We start from the raw sequence: 17,580 nt of genomic DNA, 5'->3' as shown, positions 1-17,580 counted from the left end.
CGGAAGCGTGATTGTCGCTCCGCCCTGATTTTTACCATCGAGGGGGGCGTTGCCATGGGAACAGGCGGGTGGGAGCACTGGGCCGGGGTGTTGCTCCCGGCGGGTCTCTGCGCCTGGGTCCCTGCGGCTGCCCCGCAGCCCCCGAGGCTGAGGGCCTGCGTTGGGATGTGGCTTTGCACGTGGGGGCGAATGGGCCGCTCCCCTCGGCCCGGATGGGGCGAAGGGAAAGGGGAGAGCGGCCCAGTCCTCCACGCTCCCAGAATCCCTCGGCGCGGCCGCTCTCTCTCAGCTCGCCTCTATGGTTGGGGCACATGCTCCGTGCGTGGGGCCGGCGCGGTCTTCTCCCGGCCTAGTCAGAAGAGCGGGACCTCCCGGCACCCCTGGCATGGCCCCCCCCACAGGTACCGGGGGGCGGGGGGGCAGTGGGGGGCTGGGGCGGCGGGGGAGCCCACGGAGGCGGGGGGCGAGGGCAAGGGCGAGGGGGTGGCGTGGCAAGGGGGAGATGGGGGGAAAGGGGTGGGGGCAGGAGGAGAGAGCTGGGGGAGCCCTCCAGGGGGCTGTGTAGGGGGCCGTGGTCTACTGCTGTCCCCCCCCCGTCGCCTCTCTGCCCCACAGCTCCCGCCCCGGGCAGGGGACACCCTCCCGGCCCCCCTCCCGTGGGCAGAGGAATGGCGAGCAGAGAGGGGGAGGGAGTCAGGTTTCTGTGAAGGGCTTGTCATGACTGAGAGGGTAAACAGTGCCCGGAAAATCATCCGGCTGCTGATTGCCGCCAGCGCCCTGATGCCTTCCGAGCCTGGTTATCCATCAGCGTGGTTTGTTTGCTGGGCCTCTCCTTTAAGTGCTGTTATCGAGCTTTAGCTATGCAGCTGAATTTTATTTCCAGCCTGTATAGGACTGTGTTTCACAGACCTTTTCCTCCCCACCTCCCCAGGAAACGTTGTGGATAGCCAGTCCCCCAGGCTGTTAGCAAATCAGCTGAGATGGGACCTAACTGCCGAACAGATAGAAAACATGGCTGCAGAGCTCACAGAGAGGACCAGGCTGGTGTATGACCGGGTGGGCTCCCAGGAGCAGGGCGAGGTGTCCTATGAAAACACTCTCAAGGCACTGGCAGATGTGGAAGTGGAATATACAGGTACGTACACTGAGAGGGAGTACTGGCTTTCTGGAAATCATTGGGTTGTTATTAAGATTTTGTTGGTCGTTTTTTTGCTCTGTGCTGTCATCTCCTCTTTTCTTCCCTTGGCTCCCTCGGCAGTATGGTGGGTTTTTTTTCCAGTTAATGTTTCTACAGCTAGATATAAGTACAAAGAGTAGAGTAGATTTGGAACGGAAGAGTGAGTCTAAAACAAGGATGGCACTTTGGCAGCAGGATGGTCTGCGGGAGGAGTAGCCAGGTTTTCAAGGTTGTCTGCGGCTTTTATGTGTCAAGGTGCATTAGTGGGTATAAATTGTGCGTTGCCAGAAATGGTTCGGATGATCTAAGAAATCTTCAACTCTTTTCTGCCTTCTCCCCTAAGGCAGCGGATAAATGTCTTTTGGTGTGTCATGTTTAAACACTGCTGTTATTTTAGGGATTATACATAAGGTTAATGCGACATGATGGCAATTGTGCAAGGCAAATGATGCAGGCTTCGATGTATCTCTGGCTAATTATTTACAGCAGTAGAATGCCGAAGTCATGCAGCCCCCCTCCTGCCTCACGGCATCTGTTACCTGTCCTGACCACTGGTGTGGCGAGGTGTCAGGTCTGTATGAAACAGAAGCCAGCCTACAAGCCTCTTCTTTCTTCTATCTGGTTTCTTTTTCCTAAAGTAAGAGGAAAAGCCCTTACTAAGCAGGAGTAATGTTAACTTCAGCAGAACTGTCAGCACTTTCCCTGGGCAGCAGAGAGTAGCTGCCTGCTTACCTTCTGCTGGGTGCAGAGTTCTCGTGCCTGGGGGGCAGCGCCTTCCCACTGGAGTTGTATTATTTGAGGTTTTGCAGAAACAGTGGCAGGGAACGTTTTCTCTATTTCACTTCTAAAATGGAAATATGTCAGGGCAGAGTACACCTGGGACGTGGTAGCTTTTGAGGAGCGTCTGCAGTAAAGGTGTGTCACTTTTAGCTTGGACCTCTAAGGAAAGGAGTCACACAGTAGTGCTGCCCGTGTGTCTGCCAGCATAGAAGTCCTGTGATTCTTGAAGCTGGTATCAACAGTTACAGCTGGGGCAAAGGCCTTGGGATCTTACAGGCGTGAAATTCTTGAGTCTTGTGAGAAAGGTGGATTGTAGTGGGAAATCAGTGGACAGATGTGCTCAGCAGCGAGGAAGGGGTGAACAGGCGCTGCGGGTGACTGAGTGCTGCTCTGAGAAGACAGCTCTGGGTTTGTCTGAGAGCAGCAGCTTGCCTTGCTCTTCCTTTGTGTGGGCGGGCAGGTCAGCCACCAGGGCCGTCAAACTGGCTCCCAGTTAACACAGGCTCTCTGTTTGCACTCCTACTCATGAGCAGTTCTGGGACATGAATCCATTGCCTTCGCCGTAATCCCTCTTCTGTCTTTCCAGTCCATCGGAACATGCTGGACTTTCCCCAGCACGTCTCTCCTTGCAAAGACATCCGTGCAGCAAGCACTGAGGCTGACAAGAAGCTCTCGGAGTTTGACGTGGAGATGAGCATGAGGCAGGATGTGTACCAGAGGATTGTCTGGCTCCAGGTGTGTGCTGGGGAGGATGCGCTGTCAGTGATGCACTGAAATTCCCTAGAATTACAACAAACCATTTTCCCTTGTCCCAGAACTTAAAAGTGCATGCTACCAAGTCAGGTCTGGAACTGAATCGCCATGTGATCATGGCGGAATGGTCCAGCTGTTAGTGAGAACTGGGGAGTTTGGGGTTGAGGGCTCTGTGCCCCCTCAGGGCCTCAATTACCCCTTTGTTAAGATGGCGTTAGTAAACCCAGCCTGCCTCTCGCCGGGAAGGGCCTGAGTAATGGCCTGAAAAGTGCTGTAATACGGCATAAAGGTGATGTGTTTAAAGCAATCTGGTAGGAACTAATGCACCAAACCAAAGCCTTCTTGTGGGGTGTTTCCATCTATTTCTGGGTCACTGGTATTACAATAAGCCATAACTCCCCCCAGGAACCAACTTTCTGCAACACCCGATCCTGCGGTTCCCTGTGCTCATAGGTTTTGTTTTACAGGAGAAAGCAGAGAGTGCTTCACTGAAGCCTGAAGCAAAGAGATATCTAGAGAGGCTGATCAAATTGGGTAAAAGAAATGGTCTCCATCTCCCTGAGGAAACGCAAGAGGTGAGATCATAGAGCTTAAAGTAAGCACATGTAGAAGAGGAGGCTTGCAGGGCTAACGGAACAGTGTAGCATTAGAGCAGAGGACCGAGGCTCAGACTCCTGAATTTTTCCCCTGATTCTTGTGACCTTGGGTGTGTTGGGTGATGTCTCCGTGCCCCTCTTTTTCCTCTCCGTTGGAGTGGGATGACATTTACGAAGTGGGATTGATGCTGGGAGTCTGGGGGCTCCCGGCAAACTGAGATTGCAGATGGCGCTGTGCAGGTCAGGAGTGGAGGTGGCACCCGGTCCCCACGTGCAAAGGGACAGTTGAGGATGGTGCCCTCCTGGGGCTGGGGTCAAGGTGAGCAGCCTGAGGGGGTTGAGCTGCTCAGGGTCTCCGTCTCTTACCATGCCAGTGGCTCAGTGAACGAGCTGGAAGCTGGATTAAAAATAGAAGAGAAGGCGAAATGAAAATAAGGGTAGAGGAGGTTGTTGCTTGAACACCTGCAGCTCCTGAGCTGACAGGAGGCAGTTGGGACCTTGCTGAGGTGGCTGCTTTCCTACCAGGTGTGATCAAAGGGAGCCTGTTCTAGGCTGAGCGCTCAGCGCCTGCATGCAATTAATTCTGCTGCGTTGCGTTTGAATAAAAGCCAAGTGCAGACTGCTGGGCAGCTCAGCAGGCAGGCTGCTGGCTGGAGAATGGGAACGGTGCTGCTTGACTTCCCCCGTTGGACTGACTTTTCTCTGTTCATCTGTATTTTAAAGAAAATCAAAGCTATTAAGAAAAAGCTGAGCGTCCTTTGCATAGACTTCAACAAGAATCTTAACGAAGACACTACCTACTTGCCCTTCTCGAAGGAGGAACTAGGTATGGAGCACTTGAGCTTATTTCTCTGCTGGTGTGGCCCTGAGTGCCTGAACTCCTCTGGCCAAGGAGCAAGAGCGTGTTCCTGTGCTCAGTCTCAGAGCTGGTTTTTCTGGAGGGACCTGGGCTCTCCATCAGTCCCCTCTGCTCTTTTCTCAGGGGGGCTCCCTGAAGACTTCCTGAACTCCCTGGAGAAGACGGAGGATGGCAAGCTGAAAGTCACCTTGAAATACCCACATTATTTCCCTCTCCTGAAGAAGTGCTACGTGCCTGAGACGAGGAGGAAGGTGGAGGAAATGTTCAACTCCAGGTGCAAAGAGGTAGGTGGGCCTTGCTGCTTGCCAGCAGGGCCAGATGGGATGCCAGGTCAGGTCCAGGCATTGAAGGGATCTCGTCTGAGACTTGTGCTTTCTACTCTGGGGCTCGTGCTTTCTTTCTCACCTGTGTACCCCACTTCACTCTTTGTCTGACTCTGCCTTGCAGGAGAATTGCTTGATCCTCAAAGAGCTGGTGGACTTGCGGGCTCAGAAAGCCAGTCTGCTGGGCTTCAACACGCACGCGGACTTTGTGCTGGAGATGAACATGGCTAAAAGCAGCAAGACAGTGGCTACCTTCCTGGGTATGGCAAGTGGCTGGGGAGGGGAACAGCAGGGGCGTGCTGGGCTGGCTATGCCCCGGGCACTCACCCTGCTTGTCTTGGTTTTCCTAGATGAGCTGGCCGAGAAGCTGAAACCCCTCGGGGAGAAGGAACGGGCTGTGATCCTGGACCTGAAAAAGAAAGAATGCGAGAAGCGTGGCCTGGAGTTTGACAACCGCATCAATGCCTGGGACATGCGCTATTACATGAACCAGGTGGAGGAGACCAAGTACAGCGTGGACCAGAATCTGCTGAAGGAGTACTTCCCCATGCAGGTGGTCACCACAGGCCTGCTGGCCATTTACCAGGAGCTGCTGGGGCTCACCTTCCATCTGGAAGAGAAGGCTCAGGTCTGGCATGAGGACGTCCAGCTCTACACAGTGAAGGACACCTCCTCCGGGGAGACCATCGGCAAATTCTACCTGGACCTGTACCCACGGTGAGGCCTTGGGCAAGGTGAAGCAAGGGAGGAGGGCTAGGGCAGTGGGAGCAGACCCTGCCCTGTGTCTTGGGAAAGGGGAGAGGCTGTCCCTCTCCCAGACGCGTGGCTGTGCAGAGGGAGCAGTGGGTACTCGGGCAGGGCTGTCCCAGGAGCATGGGGTCACCAGGGGCTTCTGCTCTGAGCAGGGCCGCGGTGGCTCATGGCTGGTCCTGGGGGAGGATCTGTGTAACAGTCTCCTCTTCCTGGCCTAGGGAAGGGAAATACGGGCATGCAGCCTGCTTTGGCCTGCAGCCAGGCTGCCTCTTGCCAGACTCCAGCCGGCAGATCTCGGTGGCTGCCATGGTGGCCAATTTCACCAAGCCCACACCGGATGCACCTTCCCTGCTGCAGCACGACGAGGTGGAAACCTACTTCCATGAATTTGGGCATGTTATGCACCAGCTGTGCTCTCAGGTAAGGCCTGGCTGGGCTGGCAGAGGGTTACCTTTCCCCCATCGTGCTCCCCTCTGGGGTTAAATGATGCCCCACTCTGAGCTGGCTGTATCTCCTAGGCGGAGTTTGCCATGTTCAGTGGGACACACGTGGAGCGGGACTTTGTCGAGGCACCATCGCAGATGCTGGAGAACTGGGTGTGGGAGAAGGAGCCACTGCTGCGCATGTCCAGGCACTATAAAACTGGAAGCCCCATCCCTGATGAGCTGTTGGAGAAGCTTGTTAAATCCCGGCAGGCAAACACAGGTAGGTCCCTGCAGAGGGAAGTGGGAGCCAGCGAAGAGGGGCTGGAGGGGAGCGAGGGCTGTGTGCTGTCCCCAGCAAGGGCAGAGCCTCGCCGTGCTGTGCCCTGTGTGTGGGGAGGGGAAGGGGACCCTTAATGGTAGAGGAAAGGCTTTGCCTTGCTCCCTGTTGGGCTGTGGGGACTGAGGGGATTTGGGGGAAGGAACCACGTCTGCTTGCTGTTAATCTGGGAAGAACAAGGGTGGTGTGGCAGGAGGTTCAGCGGGCTGGGTGGTGGCACGGTGAGAAGAGGTGCTAGGGAAGGCAGAGATTATCTGCAGGCAGGGGATGGGGCTTTGGCCTGAGTGGGGGCTGCTGAACGGGTCTGGTTGGAGAAGCAGGTCAGAACTTGGGTGTGGGGAGAACTATGGGAGCCCCCCGGCCTTGGAGACGCTCCTGCCTGCAGGCAGGAGCTCAGTTTGCCTCCTCCTCCTGGGAACAGGGCTCTTCAACTTGCGTCAGATCGTCCTGGCCAAGGTGGACCAGGCGCTGCACACCCAGACGAAGGCTGACCCCGTGGAGGTGTTTGCCCGGCTGTGTGAAGAGGTGCTGGGCGTCCCTGCCACCCCAGGTACCCAGGGGCTTGGGGCTGCTGCTCTCACCATCTCTCTGGGCCTGGCCCGCAAGCTTGGCTCAGCAGGTTCTTTTCAAGGCTGGGGCTTGTGGCTGCCTCAATGGGGACAGTTTCTGCTGGCTCCAGGAAAAGCAGGGCTGAAGCCATACAAAAATAACTGGAAAGTTCTTCCCTGTTTCCCCTGGGATAGTGAACAAGCTGACCCAGTGCTTGCTCTGACATATTTACAGCATGGAGGGGTTTTTCTGGGCTGTGAACGGTTCCAGCAGCCTTTTCCGTTAACGCCCCTTCTCTTCCTTTGCCGCAAAGGTACGAACATGCCCGCTACGTTTGGGCACTTGGCTGGAGGCTACGATGCCCAGTACTACGGCTACCTCTGGAGCGAAGTGTACTCCATGGATATGTTCCACACGCGGTTCAAGCAGGAGGGGATCATGAACTGTAAGGTAGGGAGGACGTTCTGTGCTGCCGCGCTCTCGGCATGCGGCAGGGGCTGCGTCCCCTGCCAGAGGTGGTTGGAGACAGCAGCGTCAGTGGGAGGGCGGGTGTCCTACGTGTACCCTCGTCTCTCTCTCCCCTCGCAGGTGGGCATGGATTACAGGAATTGCATCCTGCATCCTGGCGGTTCTGTTGATGCTTCCGACATGTTGAGGAAGTTCCTGGGCCGCGACCCCAAGCAGGACGCCTTCCTGGCCAGCAAAGGACTGAAGGTGGAGAGCAATTCGCTGCCTTCGGCCTGCTGAGAAACTGCTCGGGTCCGTTTTGAGTCAAGCCAGCTCCTTTGTCTACGCACCAGTCCTCTCAGGCCAAGCAATACCCGGTACTTCTGTCACCAAACGCATCCTGGGCCAGTCCCTGCCTGGAGCTGTTCCTCCAGGATCCTGCTCCGAGCTCACCCTGGGCTTCGGGAGCCGGGTTCAGCCCTGGTCCAGGGCTCTGCGGTGACAGCTCTGCAAAGGGACTTGAATTGCTTTTGTCAGCCTCCCCGAGGGGGATAGGGCTGTCGGTATCCCACACAAATTGGCTGAACTTTGAACCTGATTTCTGCATGAGGGTGAGTTTCGGCCTCATTTATAGCTGGGGAGGAGGGTGAGAAGAGTTACCAAACTTGGATCATTGTTTTAAAATCCCTTCTTTTTAAGAAATGAAACTTCCCACCGGGCTTGCCTTGTTTTGTGCCCTGAGGCAGACTTAACTGTCCAGAGCATGAAACAAGTGGCCTGAGAAGCTGCGGTGAGAGTCGTGCTCTCCCTGTCTTTGGGCAGCTGGCGGCTGTGGAATAAAGATGGGGAGATCCCAGAGCTTAAAAACCATTGGATTTACTGGAACTGCCCTGCCCTGAGCCCATCAGACGTTCCTGCCAGGGCAGCAGGCCTGCGAGGGGGCAGGTGGCCGGTACAGCTATTCCCAGAACAGGGGGTCTGGGGAGCGTGGCCTGGGCCCCCCCACGCCGCCCGGCATCCTGGGGAGGTTGTACCGTCCCCCAGGCTGTGTCGGAGCTGCTGGGACCCCGTGCCCAGGGCCATCTTAGGGCAGCCCATGCCTTCTGGGCTCAGGTCGTAGCAGCAGAGGGTGCGTTGCTATTGCTGTCACCTCTAAGCCAGGGTGGGACAGGGGAGGGCTGGTGGTGGGGGGAAAAAAAAAAAAAAATGCGGATAGCTTCAAACAACACGGATGCCGGGGATAAAAATATCAAGTGGGCTTTTTGCCAGGCCTGGAGCGGCCGGGCCCCGGGTGCGGCGCCGAGCTGGGGGACGGCAGCCAGCCCTTCGCCCAGCCTCAGGAGCAGCCGGGCTGTGCCACCTGCCCCCCCAGCTGTTCCCCTGTCCCCGAGAACCCTAAAACTGGTGCCAGTGTGGCATGGCATGGTGTGCCTCCCTCTGCTCGCCTCTGCAGTGCCATTCCTCCCAGCTCTGCTGCGCCTGAGCGGACAGGAGGGCGGCTCTGCCCACGTGTGCAGGGCTGTGGGTCAGAGCTGCCGGGGGGGGAACACTGACCCCAAGGGCAAAGGCTGATTTGTGGTTTAGTTCGTGTAGGAATCACGCACGACCTGGGAAAGGTTTTTAGCAGTGAGTGTGGGGGGCAGGCAGAAGGTAGGCTGCGTCCCTCGTAGCAGAGGGGAGCTGAGGACCTCGGAGGGGAGCTGTGAGCTCCCACTGGCATGAGGGATTTATGGCAATGGGGTACTGAGGGCAGATCTCATTTTCTGGTGTCCTTTGGGTCACTGTGTGATGCCGTTTGAGGGCTGCGGGATCATTCCCTGCAGCTCTTCCATGGTTTGAGCACACGGAGGGTGCTGGCGAGAGGCCGAGTGCCTGCGCTCACACCCACCATCCCGGCCAGGGCCGCGCGTGGGGGCTGCCGTCCCTCCCCAGGGTCTCGCTCCCTCCCCGGCTGGGCTGTTCCCTTTGCTTCTCCTCTCGGCTGGGCTGCGTCACCGGAGCAGCTCTGGCTTCCTTCCCTGCAGCCGCTGATGAGAGCGTTGGAAGAAATCTCGCCCCGAGTGCAGACAAAGTCGTTGCTGTCACCTCCCTCCCCCAGGCCCCCCTGGTGACACGGGAAGGCCGGTGACACCCTCCCTTACCAGTCCCCTCTTGTGCTGACATGTGGACGGGTCCGTAAACAGCGAAGTGGCTCCTTGGTGCTTGTTGGGGTCACGCTGAGCATCTTGTCTTTGTCCCCCACCCTCTGTTTTAGGCATAGGCGAGTGTCTGTCTGGGTGCCGGCCGTGCAGGGCCAGGCGCTCTCGAGTTGACGCTGTGGGTGTTTTAAGTGTCATGTTTTACTGAGCTTTCAGCGTTTTCTTTCATACCTCCCCTCTTGAGGGAGAGAACTGAAGCAGAACAGGGAAACTGCGCACTTTCCTCCCTCTTTCCCGGGCCACAAATAACCCTGTCCCTCCTTCCAGTCACCCCTGCTGCGGGCGGTGCGGTGAGAGGTGCTGCTGGAGGCTGCGGCCGGGCAGAGCGGGGGGACCCGACGCCTCTCCGTGTGCACGGGTGATCCCCAGGAGCAACGCCGGGCACCTCAGAGCTGCACCTTCGCCGCCCCCAGCTCCTCGTCCCCATCCCATCCTGGGCTGGTGGGGAAGAGAGGTCCCTTTTGGGTTTGGGTTGGGTTTTGGTTTGTTTTTTTTTTCTGTTAACCTTTTTTAAGGGCAAACTGGTGTGTGTGTGCGCCGTTCGTAATGGTCACGTCCCACCCTGCTTGTTTCAATGACTGGATTTTAGACGGTTCCTAGCACTAATAAAGGTTTTCCTAAGCGGATGTTTGCATGGCTCGGGTCCTGCCGAGGAAGCTGTTCCTTTGCGGCAGCGGGGAGAGGGCTGTGCTCCGGGCTGGCAGGGTGGTGAGTCCCGGTGCTCCCGGCACAGCCACCCCCTCACCAGCGCCGCAGCAGCCCCCTGCAGCAGTCTGTGCAGTGGGTCCTGTCCCATGAAGAAGGGCACCGAGTGGCAGGCGCGGGGCGGCAGCCTGTCCGGCGTGAAACCCTGGGGAGTGAGAAGCAGTGACCCCACTGTCCCTGCTGTGTCCCTGTGGGCCGTGTGCCCCCCGCCGGCCCCACACCTGGGTGAAGAAGCCGTGGTCCAGCACATCCCGCAGGCTCAGCCGTGCCGTGGGCTCAGGGACAAGCAGGCGGGCGATGAGAGCCCGGGCACGGGGCGAGAGGTGAGGGGGCAGTGGGTACCGCGCTGCCCGGATGCGCCGGTACAGCTCCTGCCGGTGAGCTGCCTCGAACGGGGGGCTGCCCGTCAGCGCCACGTACCTGGGGGGGGTCCGGCTGCTCAGTGGGTCCAGGAGCACCCCCTGCCCTTCTTCCCTCCCTCCAGGACCCCGCTTACGTGGCGCAGCCCAGGGCCCACACGTCTGAGGGCACCCCGTGTCCCTTGCGGTCCAGCACCTCTGGGGCCAGGTAGCCGGGTGTCCCGCAGAGCGCCCTGGGGAGACGGGCAGGGTGAGCCCCGGCCCCGCAGTCCCCCCGGCAGTGCCACGGCCCCACTCACCCCCAGCGCCGTCCGGCCGGTGCCTCCCGCTGCGCCAGCCCCAGGTCCCCGATCTTCACCTGCATCTTCTCGGTCACCAAGAAGTTGCCTGTGGAGGGAGATGAGCTGGAGTGGTGCTGGCGCGGCTCACATCGCCCTCCTGCCACCCCGGCTCTGCCCCACGCACTCAGCTTGAGGTCCCGGTGGATGATGCCCTCTCCGTGGAGGTAGCGCAGCCCCGAGATGATCTGCCGCAGGTAGTACCGCACCTCCGGCTCCGTCAGCCTCCCCCGGGCCCGCAGGATGTCAGCGAGGGACTGGGGACGGAGTGAGGTGGCAGCTCGGGATCTGGCGAAGCCCCGGCACAGGGATGCTCCGTTTTGGGGTGCCGGCGCTCGCTCACCTGCCGGCTGCAGTACTCCAGCAGCAGGTAGATGTGGCTGCGGTCAGCGAAGTGCCTGTGGAGGCGGACGATGTGCCGGTGGCGCAGGCGGCTGTGCAGCTCTCGCTCCCGCTCCACCTGCATCGGTGTGAGCCCGGCAGCCCCCCAGGGAACCCTCTGGGTCCAGGGACCCCCAGCATGCACCCTCGGGGAGATGGGGATGGGAACCCACCCAGCGACCCGGGAGAGAGGGAGAAGAGGCAAAGGCAGAGCTGTGGTGCTCTGTGGTGTCCCCCTGAGTGTCCTCCCCCCCCCTCCCTGGGGACTTCCTGTGTGTCCCCCAGACTCACCCTCTCCCCGACGCCCACTGCAGTGAGCCGGGCTCGAGGGATGACCTTTGCTGCGTAGACCCTGCCGCTGGCCACCTCCGTCAGCTGGTAGCAGTGCCCGAAGGCGCCCTGCGAGGACAATCCCACAGGAATGAGCCGCCTGGCACCCCCAGAGTGACAGGCCGTGGCAGAAGGGGGTCCCAGGTGTCGGGGTGCCCGGCCCCTGCCGTCCCCTGGGGACGAGGAGCACAGAGGACCCGGCGGGCGCTGGCTCAGTCCCCAGCGCCTCCCTGCTGCCTCAGTTTCCCCTTCCCCAGAGGGGACGCAATTGCTCCCCTCGGGGACCCCCTGCAGCCCTGTGGGGTGCGGGCGTGTGCCGCTGCCGGGGTGCCCAGTGGGGAGGGGGTGCTGGCCGGGGTGAGGGGCTGGCTGGGGGTGCAGGGATGGGGCTGGTGGGGGGGCGATGGCGGATTTACCTCTCCCAGGAGCCGTCCCCGCTTATAGAGCATCCCGCTGCCCGCATCCTCGATGTACCACCCGGGGAGTGCGTCCCCTGCGCACCCCCGTGCCATCCTCCCTGCGCTGCGGAGGGGACACCCCGAGGGACACCCGCACCGTAACCCCTTCGGCTCCGGACTGGGGGTGCCTGGGGCTGCCCTAGGGGGGCCCAAGGGTGCTGGGTGCGACTGAATCCCCCCCCCCGCCGGGATGCTCAGCATCAGGGGGTACCGGGAGGGTCCCGGATCAGGATGACACCGGGTGGGGGGGTCCCGTTTGCCCCTTCCCCTCTGCAGCTGGGGCTGGTGGGGACCCGGGGCGGGGGCGGGGGGCGCAGATGCTGCTCCACTCGGGACCCCACCAGCCCCCCTCGACCGCCGGAGCTCCGGGCCCCGAAGGGTTAACGGGCGGCCGGGGAGGGCCGGGCGCACCTTTGGGGCTGGATATTAATAACGCGGCGGGGAGGGACGGGAGGCGAGCGGGAAGGGGGGGGGGGGGGGGGAGCCTCGCCCGGCCCCCCCCGGAGCTGCGCAGGCGATGCCCGATCGTGCCGGGTCCCCCCTCCCCGCCGCCGCCGGGACACCGGGCCGGGACTGAGCCGCCGGGACGCCCCGGCCGAGGGGCGGCATGACCGGGTGGGGGTGTCGGGGCGGTCCGCTCCCCCGCGGGGGACTCCACGGTGCCGGGTAAGGTCCCGATTTCTGCTTAACCCCTCGCGGACCCCCACGACCCCCCCCCGCCCCACGCGGGCTCAGCTCCGCTCCTGCGGGGAAACTGAGGCACGGGGAGCGCCCCCCCCCCCCCCCACCCCAACCTCGGCCGCCAGCGGGGTTTGGGCATCATCCGCCCCTCGCCGGGCTCCGCATTCCCCCGCAGCGGCGGCACCGCGACCCCCTCACCCCCCATCCCCATCCCCTGCCGGGGGGGTCCGAGCGCGCAGGGCTGCGGGGGCCACTCGCGACCTCCGGCGCCCGTGGGAACTGCGCGGCGGGGGGGAACCGGCTCGGCCGGGGGATTCCCCGACGCGGGGCTGGCACCCCCGCGCCCCCCGGCACCCGCGGGCTGGGGGCGATGGGGTGCTGCAGGGACACGGGGGTTCCACCCTCCCACGCTGCCCCCCCCCCCCCCCATCCCGCTCCCCCCACGGCGGGGGCCGGATCCGGCTGAGGGAGCGACACGGCGTCCCGGCCCCGCCGCGCAGGTCTGGTCCTGTCCCGGCAGGCAGCGAGCCCGGCCCGGCTCCCCGCCGCGGGGCCCGTGGGGCGCAGCGGGGCCCGTGGGGCGCGGCGGGGCCGTCTCCCGCACCCGCGGCCGCGTGGGTACATGTGCGGGACGCGGTGTCGCCCCCTCAGCTGTGCCCACCCGCACCCGACCCCGCATCCCATCCCCGACGGCGGGGGACCCTCCCGCTGCCTCTCCCCTCCCCTCCGTCTCCCTCTCCTTCCCCCTCGCTGGGGGTCCCCGTGGGGGGCGCGTGCCGAGATGTGGGGTGCCCCACTGCCGGCCGCCCCCCGGTCCCTCGGGCTCAGGGCTCTCTGCTCCCGCAGGCACCGGTGGCGGCTGCTGCTCCTGGCCTGGCTCAGCCTGGGCTGCGGCGTGGGCACGGCGCAGGTGAGGGGTTCGGGGTGCAGGGGGGCACCCCCGGGCTGCTGCAGCCCGACCCTGGCGCTGACCGTCACCTTTCTCCACGCAGGACCCAGCCCTGGGGACACCAGTGTGGGTCCCCGAGCCCCCAGCCCCTGCTCGGCCCCGCCGGCAGCCGGCGCGGGGTGCCTGGGGGCCCTGGGGACCCTGGAGCTCCTGCTCCAGCTCCTGCGGCGACGGCGTCGCCCTTCGCACCCGGAGGTGCCTGCGGTGAGTGGGGGATGGTGCAGCATGGCCCCCCTGGGGCGTCCTCCGCTCCCCTACACCCCCCCAGCACCCAAACCCTGCGTGGCACCCAAATCCCGCGGCACAGCTCTGCCACCGCCCCTGCACGTGTCCCCGCAGGCCCTCGGCACCACGCTGCGCCCCGGCCAAATTTCAGCCTGATTTCAGAGGGGGAGGACGGGGGGGGACGGACCCCACCGCCCCCATCCTGGGGTGCAGCTCCGGCAGGATGCGGCCCCATGTGGGACATCGTGATCCCCTGTCCTTCTCCCCCGTTGGGGTCCATCACTCCCAGCCCGACCGCGGCTCAGTGTCCCGACCCCGAAGACGGGGCAGGTCCCCGTGGGGGCCGCGGGGTGCGGGCAGGGCTGCGCGGGGGGCTGCACCTCGCCGCACTGACGCTGTGGCCGTAGGTCCACCGAGGAGGACACGTGCACGGGCGACCCACGGCAGTACCGGCTCTGCCAGCTCCAGGTGAGTGTGCGAGGGCCACGGCATGGCCCATCCCGGTCCCCATCCCGCGGGGCTCCGTCTTCCCGCTCCGCTGGGGCTCCATCCTGCCGCTCCTGCAGGGCTGCCCCGGCGGCTCCGTGCCCTTCCGCGCCATGCAGTGCTCCCTCTATGACAACAAGCCCGTCCTGGGCACACCGGCGCGGTACCGCTGGGTGCCCTTCCATGGAGGTGAGTGCTGGGGTGGCAGGCGGCATCACTGGGCTGACTGGGGGTCACAGCTGCCGCCGGCGTCACCCCCTTCCCTTCCCGCCGGGCTCCGGCAGCCCCCAACGTCTGCGACCTCAACTGCCTGGCTGTGGGGCACAACTTCTACTACACCTTCGGCCGGGTGCTGGACGGCACCCGCTGCGGCCCCGGCTCCCCGGACCTCTGCGTCGGTGGGCGCTGCCTGGTGGGTGCACGCGGGGCCGGGACCCCCCGGAACCCCCGGGACCCCCAGCTCTGAGCCCCCACGCTGAGGCTGCGTCTCGGCTCCCTGCAGAGCGTGGGCTGTGACGGGATCCTGGGCTCGGGCGCGCGGCCTGACGCCTGCGGCCAGTGCGGCAGCGGCCACGACACGTGTCTCTTCGTGCACCGGCTCTTCCAGGGCGCGGACCCCTCCTCCGGTGAATGAACCATTGCCCCGGCCCCCTCCATGGGTGAATGCTTTGGCTCTTGGCTCCCCTGTCCTCCCGTTCCCCGTCTGTGTCCCCAAGGCATCGCCTGGGTCCCCCGTCACCCCGGCGCCTCTCTCCATCTGCCCCATCGCCGCCAGGGCATTGTCCCTCATCCCTTCCTGTCCCCAACGTGAGAGGACAGGGACAGTGGGCTTGGAGGAGACCCCTCACCGGGGTGATCCTGTCCATGGGGACCCCAGGGGTGTTCAGGGGTCGGTGGGGGCACTCGGGGTCCGTGTGTCCATATCCAGTGTCCATGGGGTGCTTAGCCAGGCTGCAGGGACGATGATGCCCGTGAGGACAGGCAGCCCCAGATGGCACCCCAGAGTCCCCCAGGGCCATCGCTGGGTGCCCTGGATGTCCCAGCACATGGGGCCCGGCTGGGTTAACGCTGCTGGTGCCTGGGATGGGGATGGGGCTGCCCCAGACCCAGAGCTCCTCTGTGCCCGGTCCCGTCCTGCCCCAGCACTGTGTCCCCCCTGCTCCCCCCTGGGCTGTCCCCTTGGGCCATGCCCCAGCTCTGCCCTGACTCTGCTCCCCCCCCCCCAGGTTATTTTGGGTACATGAACGTGACCAAGATCCCAGCTGGGGCCACCCACATCAAGGTGACGGACAAGAGCCGCAACTACCTCGGTAGGACGTGTCCTGTCTTCGTCCCAGTCAGTCCCAGTGCATTCCAGTCAGTCCTGGTTGGTGCCACCCATGGGTGCAGGCAGGGCAGGGCAGGGGGTGGCCGTACCGTGCCGTGCCGTGGCGGTTCCCCGGCTCGGATGCTCTTTCGAGCATCGCGGGTTCAGTGAACTCGCCGGCGCTCAGGGCATTTTTCCAGAGGCCACGGCCGTGGGTTTCGGGAAGGGTTCAGCTGGAGCGGGGCCAGACCAGCCACCGCGGGACCAGGACCAGGACCCCCATCCCCAGACCACCACCCTCAGTCCCCCTTCCCGGTGCAGTCAGGGCCCCGTTCCCCGCTGGGACTGGGGCTTGGGGGGCTTGGGGGGTTTTGCACGCCAGGGTTTGGCGCTGTCTTGGGACCGAAGCCAAGTTCTTACAAGAAAGCAGATTTCTCTGGAGCCCCGACCGCAGCCCACGCTGCCCTCCCCGCTCGGGGAGAGGCCTCTGGTGGGGACCCAGGAATCCAGACTGCCCCCCCCCAGCTCCCAGCCCAGCCTGGCGTGGGGGTCCTGGGGACCGTGTGGTGCTCAGCCCCCGGACACGCTCCCTCCCGCAGCCCTGATGAGGAGTGATGGGCGCTACGTGCTCAATGGGGACTGGTCCATCGCTTGGCCGGGGCCATACGAGGCGGCCGGCACCCGGCTGCAATACACCCGGGCCCCCGACGGCACCGAGAGCCTGGAGGCGCCCGGGCCCACCGACGAGGATCTGCACGTGATGGTGAGGGTGGGGGCGGCGCGGGGATGGGGGCAGCCGGCCCCCGGCCCCCATCGCTCCCCTTAGCTCTGCCCCTGCCCGCGCAGGTCCTGCTGCAGGAGCCCAACCCCGGCATCGAGTACGAGTTCTGGCTGCCCCGCGGGCACCCCCAGCCCGGCCGTGGCGACACCAGCCCCCTGCGGCAGCCCCAGCCCCGGGGGGCCGGCAGCCCCCCGCCCCAGGAGCCCCCAGTCACCCCAGCCCCTGCGCCGCCGTCCCAGCACGGGGGCTCTGCCACGGAGCCGCCACCGAGAAGCCCCCCCGGCCGGAGCGGGGCCGGGGCTGCCGCAGGTACCTGCTCCTCCGTGGGGGTCCCCACAGCCCCCCGCACCCTCGGGCTCTCTGCGTGGGGAGGGTCCTGGAGAGCCCCAGGGCTTCTCCATTAGATGGAGACCCTAAAATTGTCCCTCTGACTTAACCTTCCCTGGGACACTTTGGAGCCCCGCGTGTCCCCTTGTTCCTTATGGGGTATAGACCCCCAGTGCCCCCTCCCGCTGCTGCAGGAGGGGGTTTTGGGGGTGCCGTGTCCCCTCTCCCCCCTAAACTGCTGCAGCTTTGCCCCCGCAGGGCGATGCGGGAGGTGCCGCCCGGCCAAGGGACGCTCCCAGCGCGTCCGGCACTTCTGCCAGAGCGACTTCGGTGAGTGCCGGGGGTGGGAAGGGGCGATGCCGGGGGACATGCCCGGCTCAGGGTGCCCCATGCTCGCCCCACAGTCTTCCAGGGCCGGATCCTGGCACGGCGCTTGGTGGGGCAGGAGACGCGCTACGAGGTGGAGGTGAAAACGCCGTATCGGCACCGCTTCCCGCTGGTGCTCCGGGAGTACATGTGGGTGCCCAACACCTGCGGCTGCCCCCCGCTCCGGGAGGGCGGCGAGTACCTGCTCATGGCGCGGCGGCACGTCAACTACGAGCGCACACTGAACCGCATCCTGCTGCAGGATGATGGCTACGCCCGGCCATGGACACCCCGCGAGGACCGGCTGGTGCAGGAGGCAGCCCGGCACTGCCCCCAGCCCCGGCCGCCCTGAGCCCTCCGGTTCCATCGCCCGGGGAGGGGGCGGCTGGCGGGACCCCAGGGGCTGGAAACGCTCCTGCCATGTGCCGAGCCCTTTCCATGGCCGTGGAGGGGCCACGGTCCCTGGGGACCCCCGTCCTGCCCTCGGCGCCATGCCGGGCATCTCGCCGTCCTTGGGGTCGACTTGGCTGCGGGGGGAGTGGAGGAGGGTGGTAATTTATTTTTTTTGCAGAAAATAAACCCGTATATCACCACGCTTGCCATGTGCCCCTTCCTGGCTGGAGCCAGCCCAGGGCGTCCCCCCGCCCTCCCCACCCCGGGGTGCCCGTCCAGGGGGTCCCCTCGCGTGTCC

At 63.8% G+C, this 17,580-nt stretch overlaps 2 protein-coding genes across 3 annotated transcripts; both read left to right on the top strand.

Annotated features, from left to right (window-relative positions):
* The first annotated feature begins 329 nt into the window (after positions 1-329).
* On the top strand, positions 330-9,823 carry THOP1 (thimet oligopeptidase 1). 2 transcript variants are annotated; one of them, XM_082495311.1, is made up of 13 exons: positions 330-401; positions 932-1,135; positions 2,544-2,692; positions 3,178-3,285; positions 4,030-4,132; positions 4,289-4,449; positions 4,613-4,748; positions 4,839-5,205; positions 5,460-5,661; positions 5,760-5,946; positions 6,425-6,553; positions 6,866-7,002; positions 7,141-9,823. In XM_082495311.1, exons 1-13 carry the CDS (start codon positions 386-388, stop codon positions 7,297-7,299), a joined length of 2,058 nt encoding a protein of 685 aa, XP_082351437.1. In that variant the 5' UTR covers positions 330-385; the 3' UTR covers positions 7,300-9,823. The 2 variants fall into 2 exon arrangements, with proteins under 2 accessions (XP_082351437.1, XP_082351438.1); XM_082495312.1 differs by lacking the exon at positions 932-1,135 and having other exon boundaries at positions 338-401.
* Positions 9,824-12,375: 2,552 nt separating this feature from the next.
* On the top strand, positions 12,376-17,436 carry ADAMTSL5 (ADAMTS like 5; the record flags this gene model as incomplete). Its single annotated transcript, XM_082495338.1, has 12 exons — positions 12,376-12,383; positions 13,296-13,359; positions 13,442-13,602; positions 14,031-14,091; positions 14,190-14,298; positions 14,394-14,521; positions 14,612-14,735; positions 15,336-15,419; positions 16,015-16,178; positions 16,262-16,505; positions 16,782-16,853; positions 16,928-17,436. 12 exons carry the CDS (start codon positions 12,376-12,378, stop codon positions 17,239-17,241), a joined length of 1,533 nt encoding a protein of 510 aa, XP_082351464.1. The 3' UTR covers positions 17,242-17,436.
* Positions 17,437-17,580: the final 144 nt, after the last annotated feature.

The sequence above is a fragment of the Vanellus vanellus genome, assembly GCF_965231255.1.
Source record: "Vanellus vanellus genome assembly, chromosome: 25".
NCBI lineage: Eukaryota > Metazoa > Chordata > Aves > Charadriiformes > Charadriidae > Vanellus > Vanellus vanellus.
The sequence above is the reverse complement of the archived record's forward strand: the minus strand, read 5'-3'. Positions and strand labels throughout refer to the sequence as shown.

What these genes read in the sequence shown, in the direction of transcription:
- THOP1 (XM_082495311.1), top strand. An exon ending in TGTGGAAGTGGAATATACAG is followed by an intron (nt 1,136 to 2,543) that starts GTACGTACACTG and finishes CTGTCTTTCCAG; the next exon opens with TCCATCGGAACATGCTGGAC. An exon ending in AGGGGATCATGAACTGTAAG is followed by an intron (nt 7,003 to 7,140) that starts GTAGGGAGGACG and finishes CTCCCCTCGCAG; the next exon opens with GTGGGCATGGATTACAGGAA.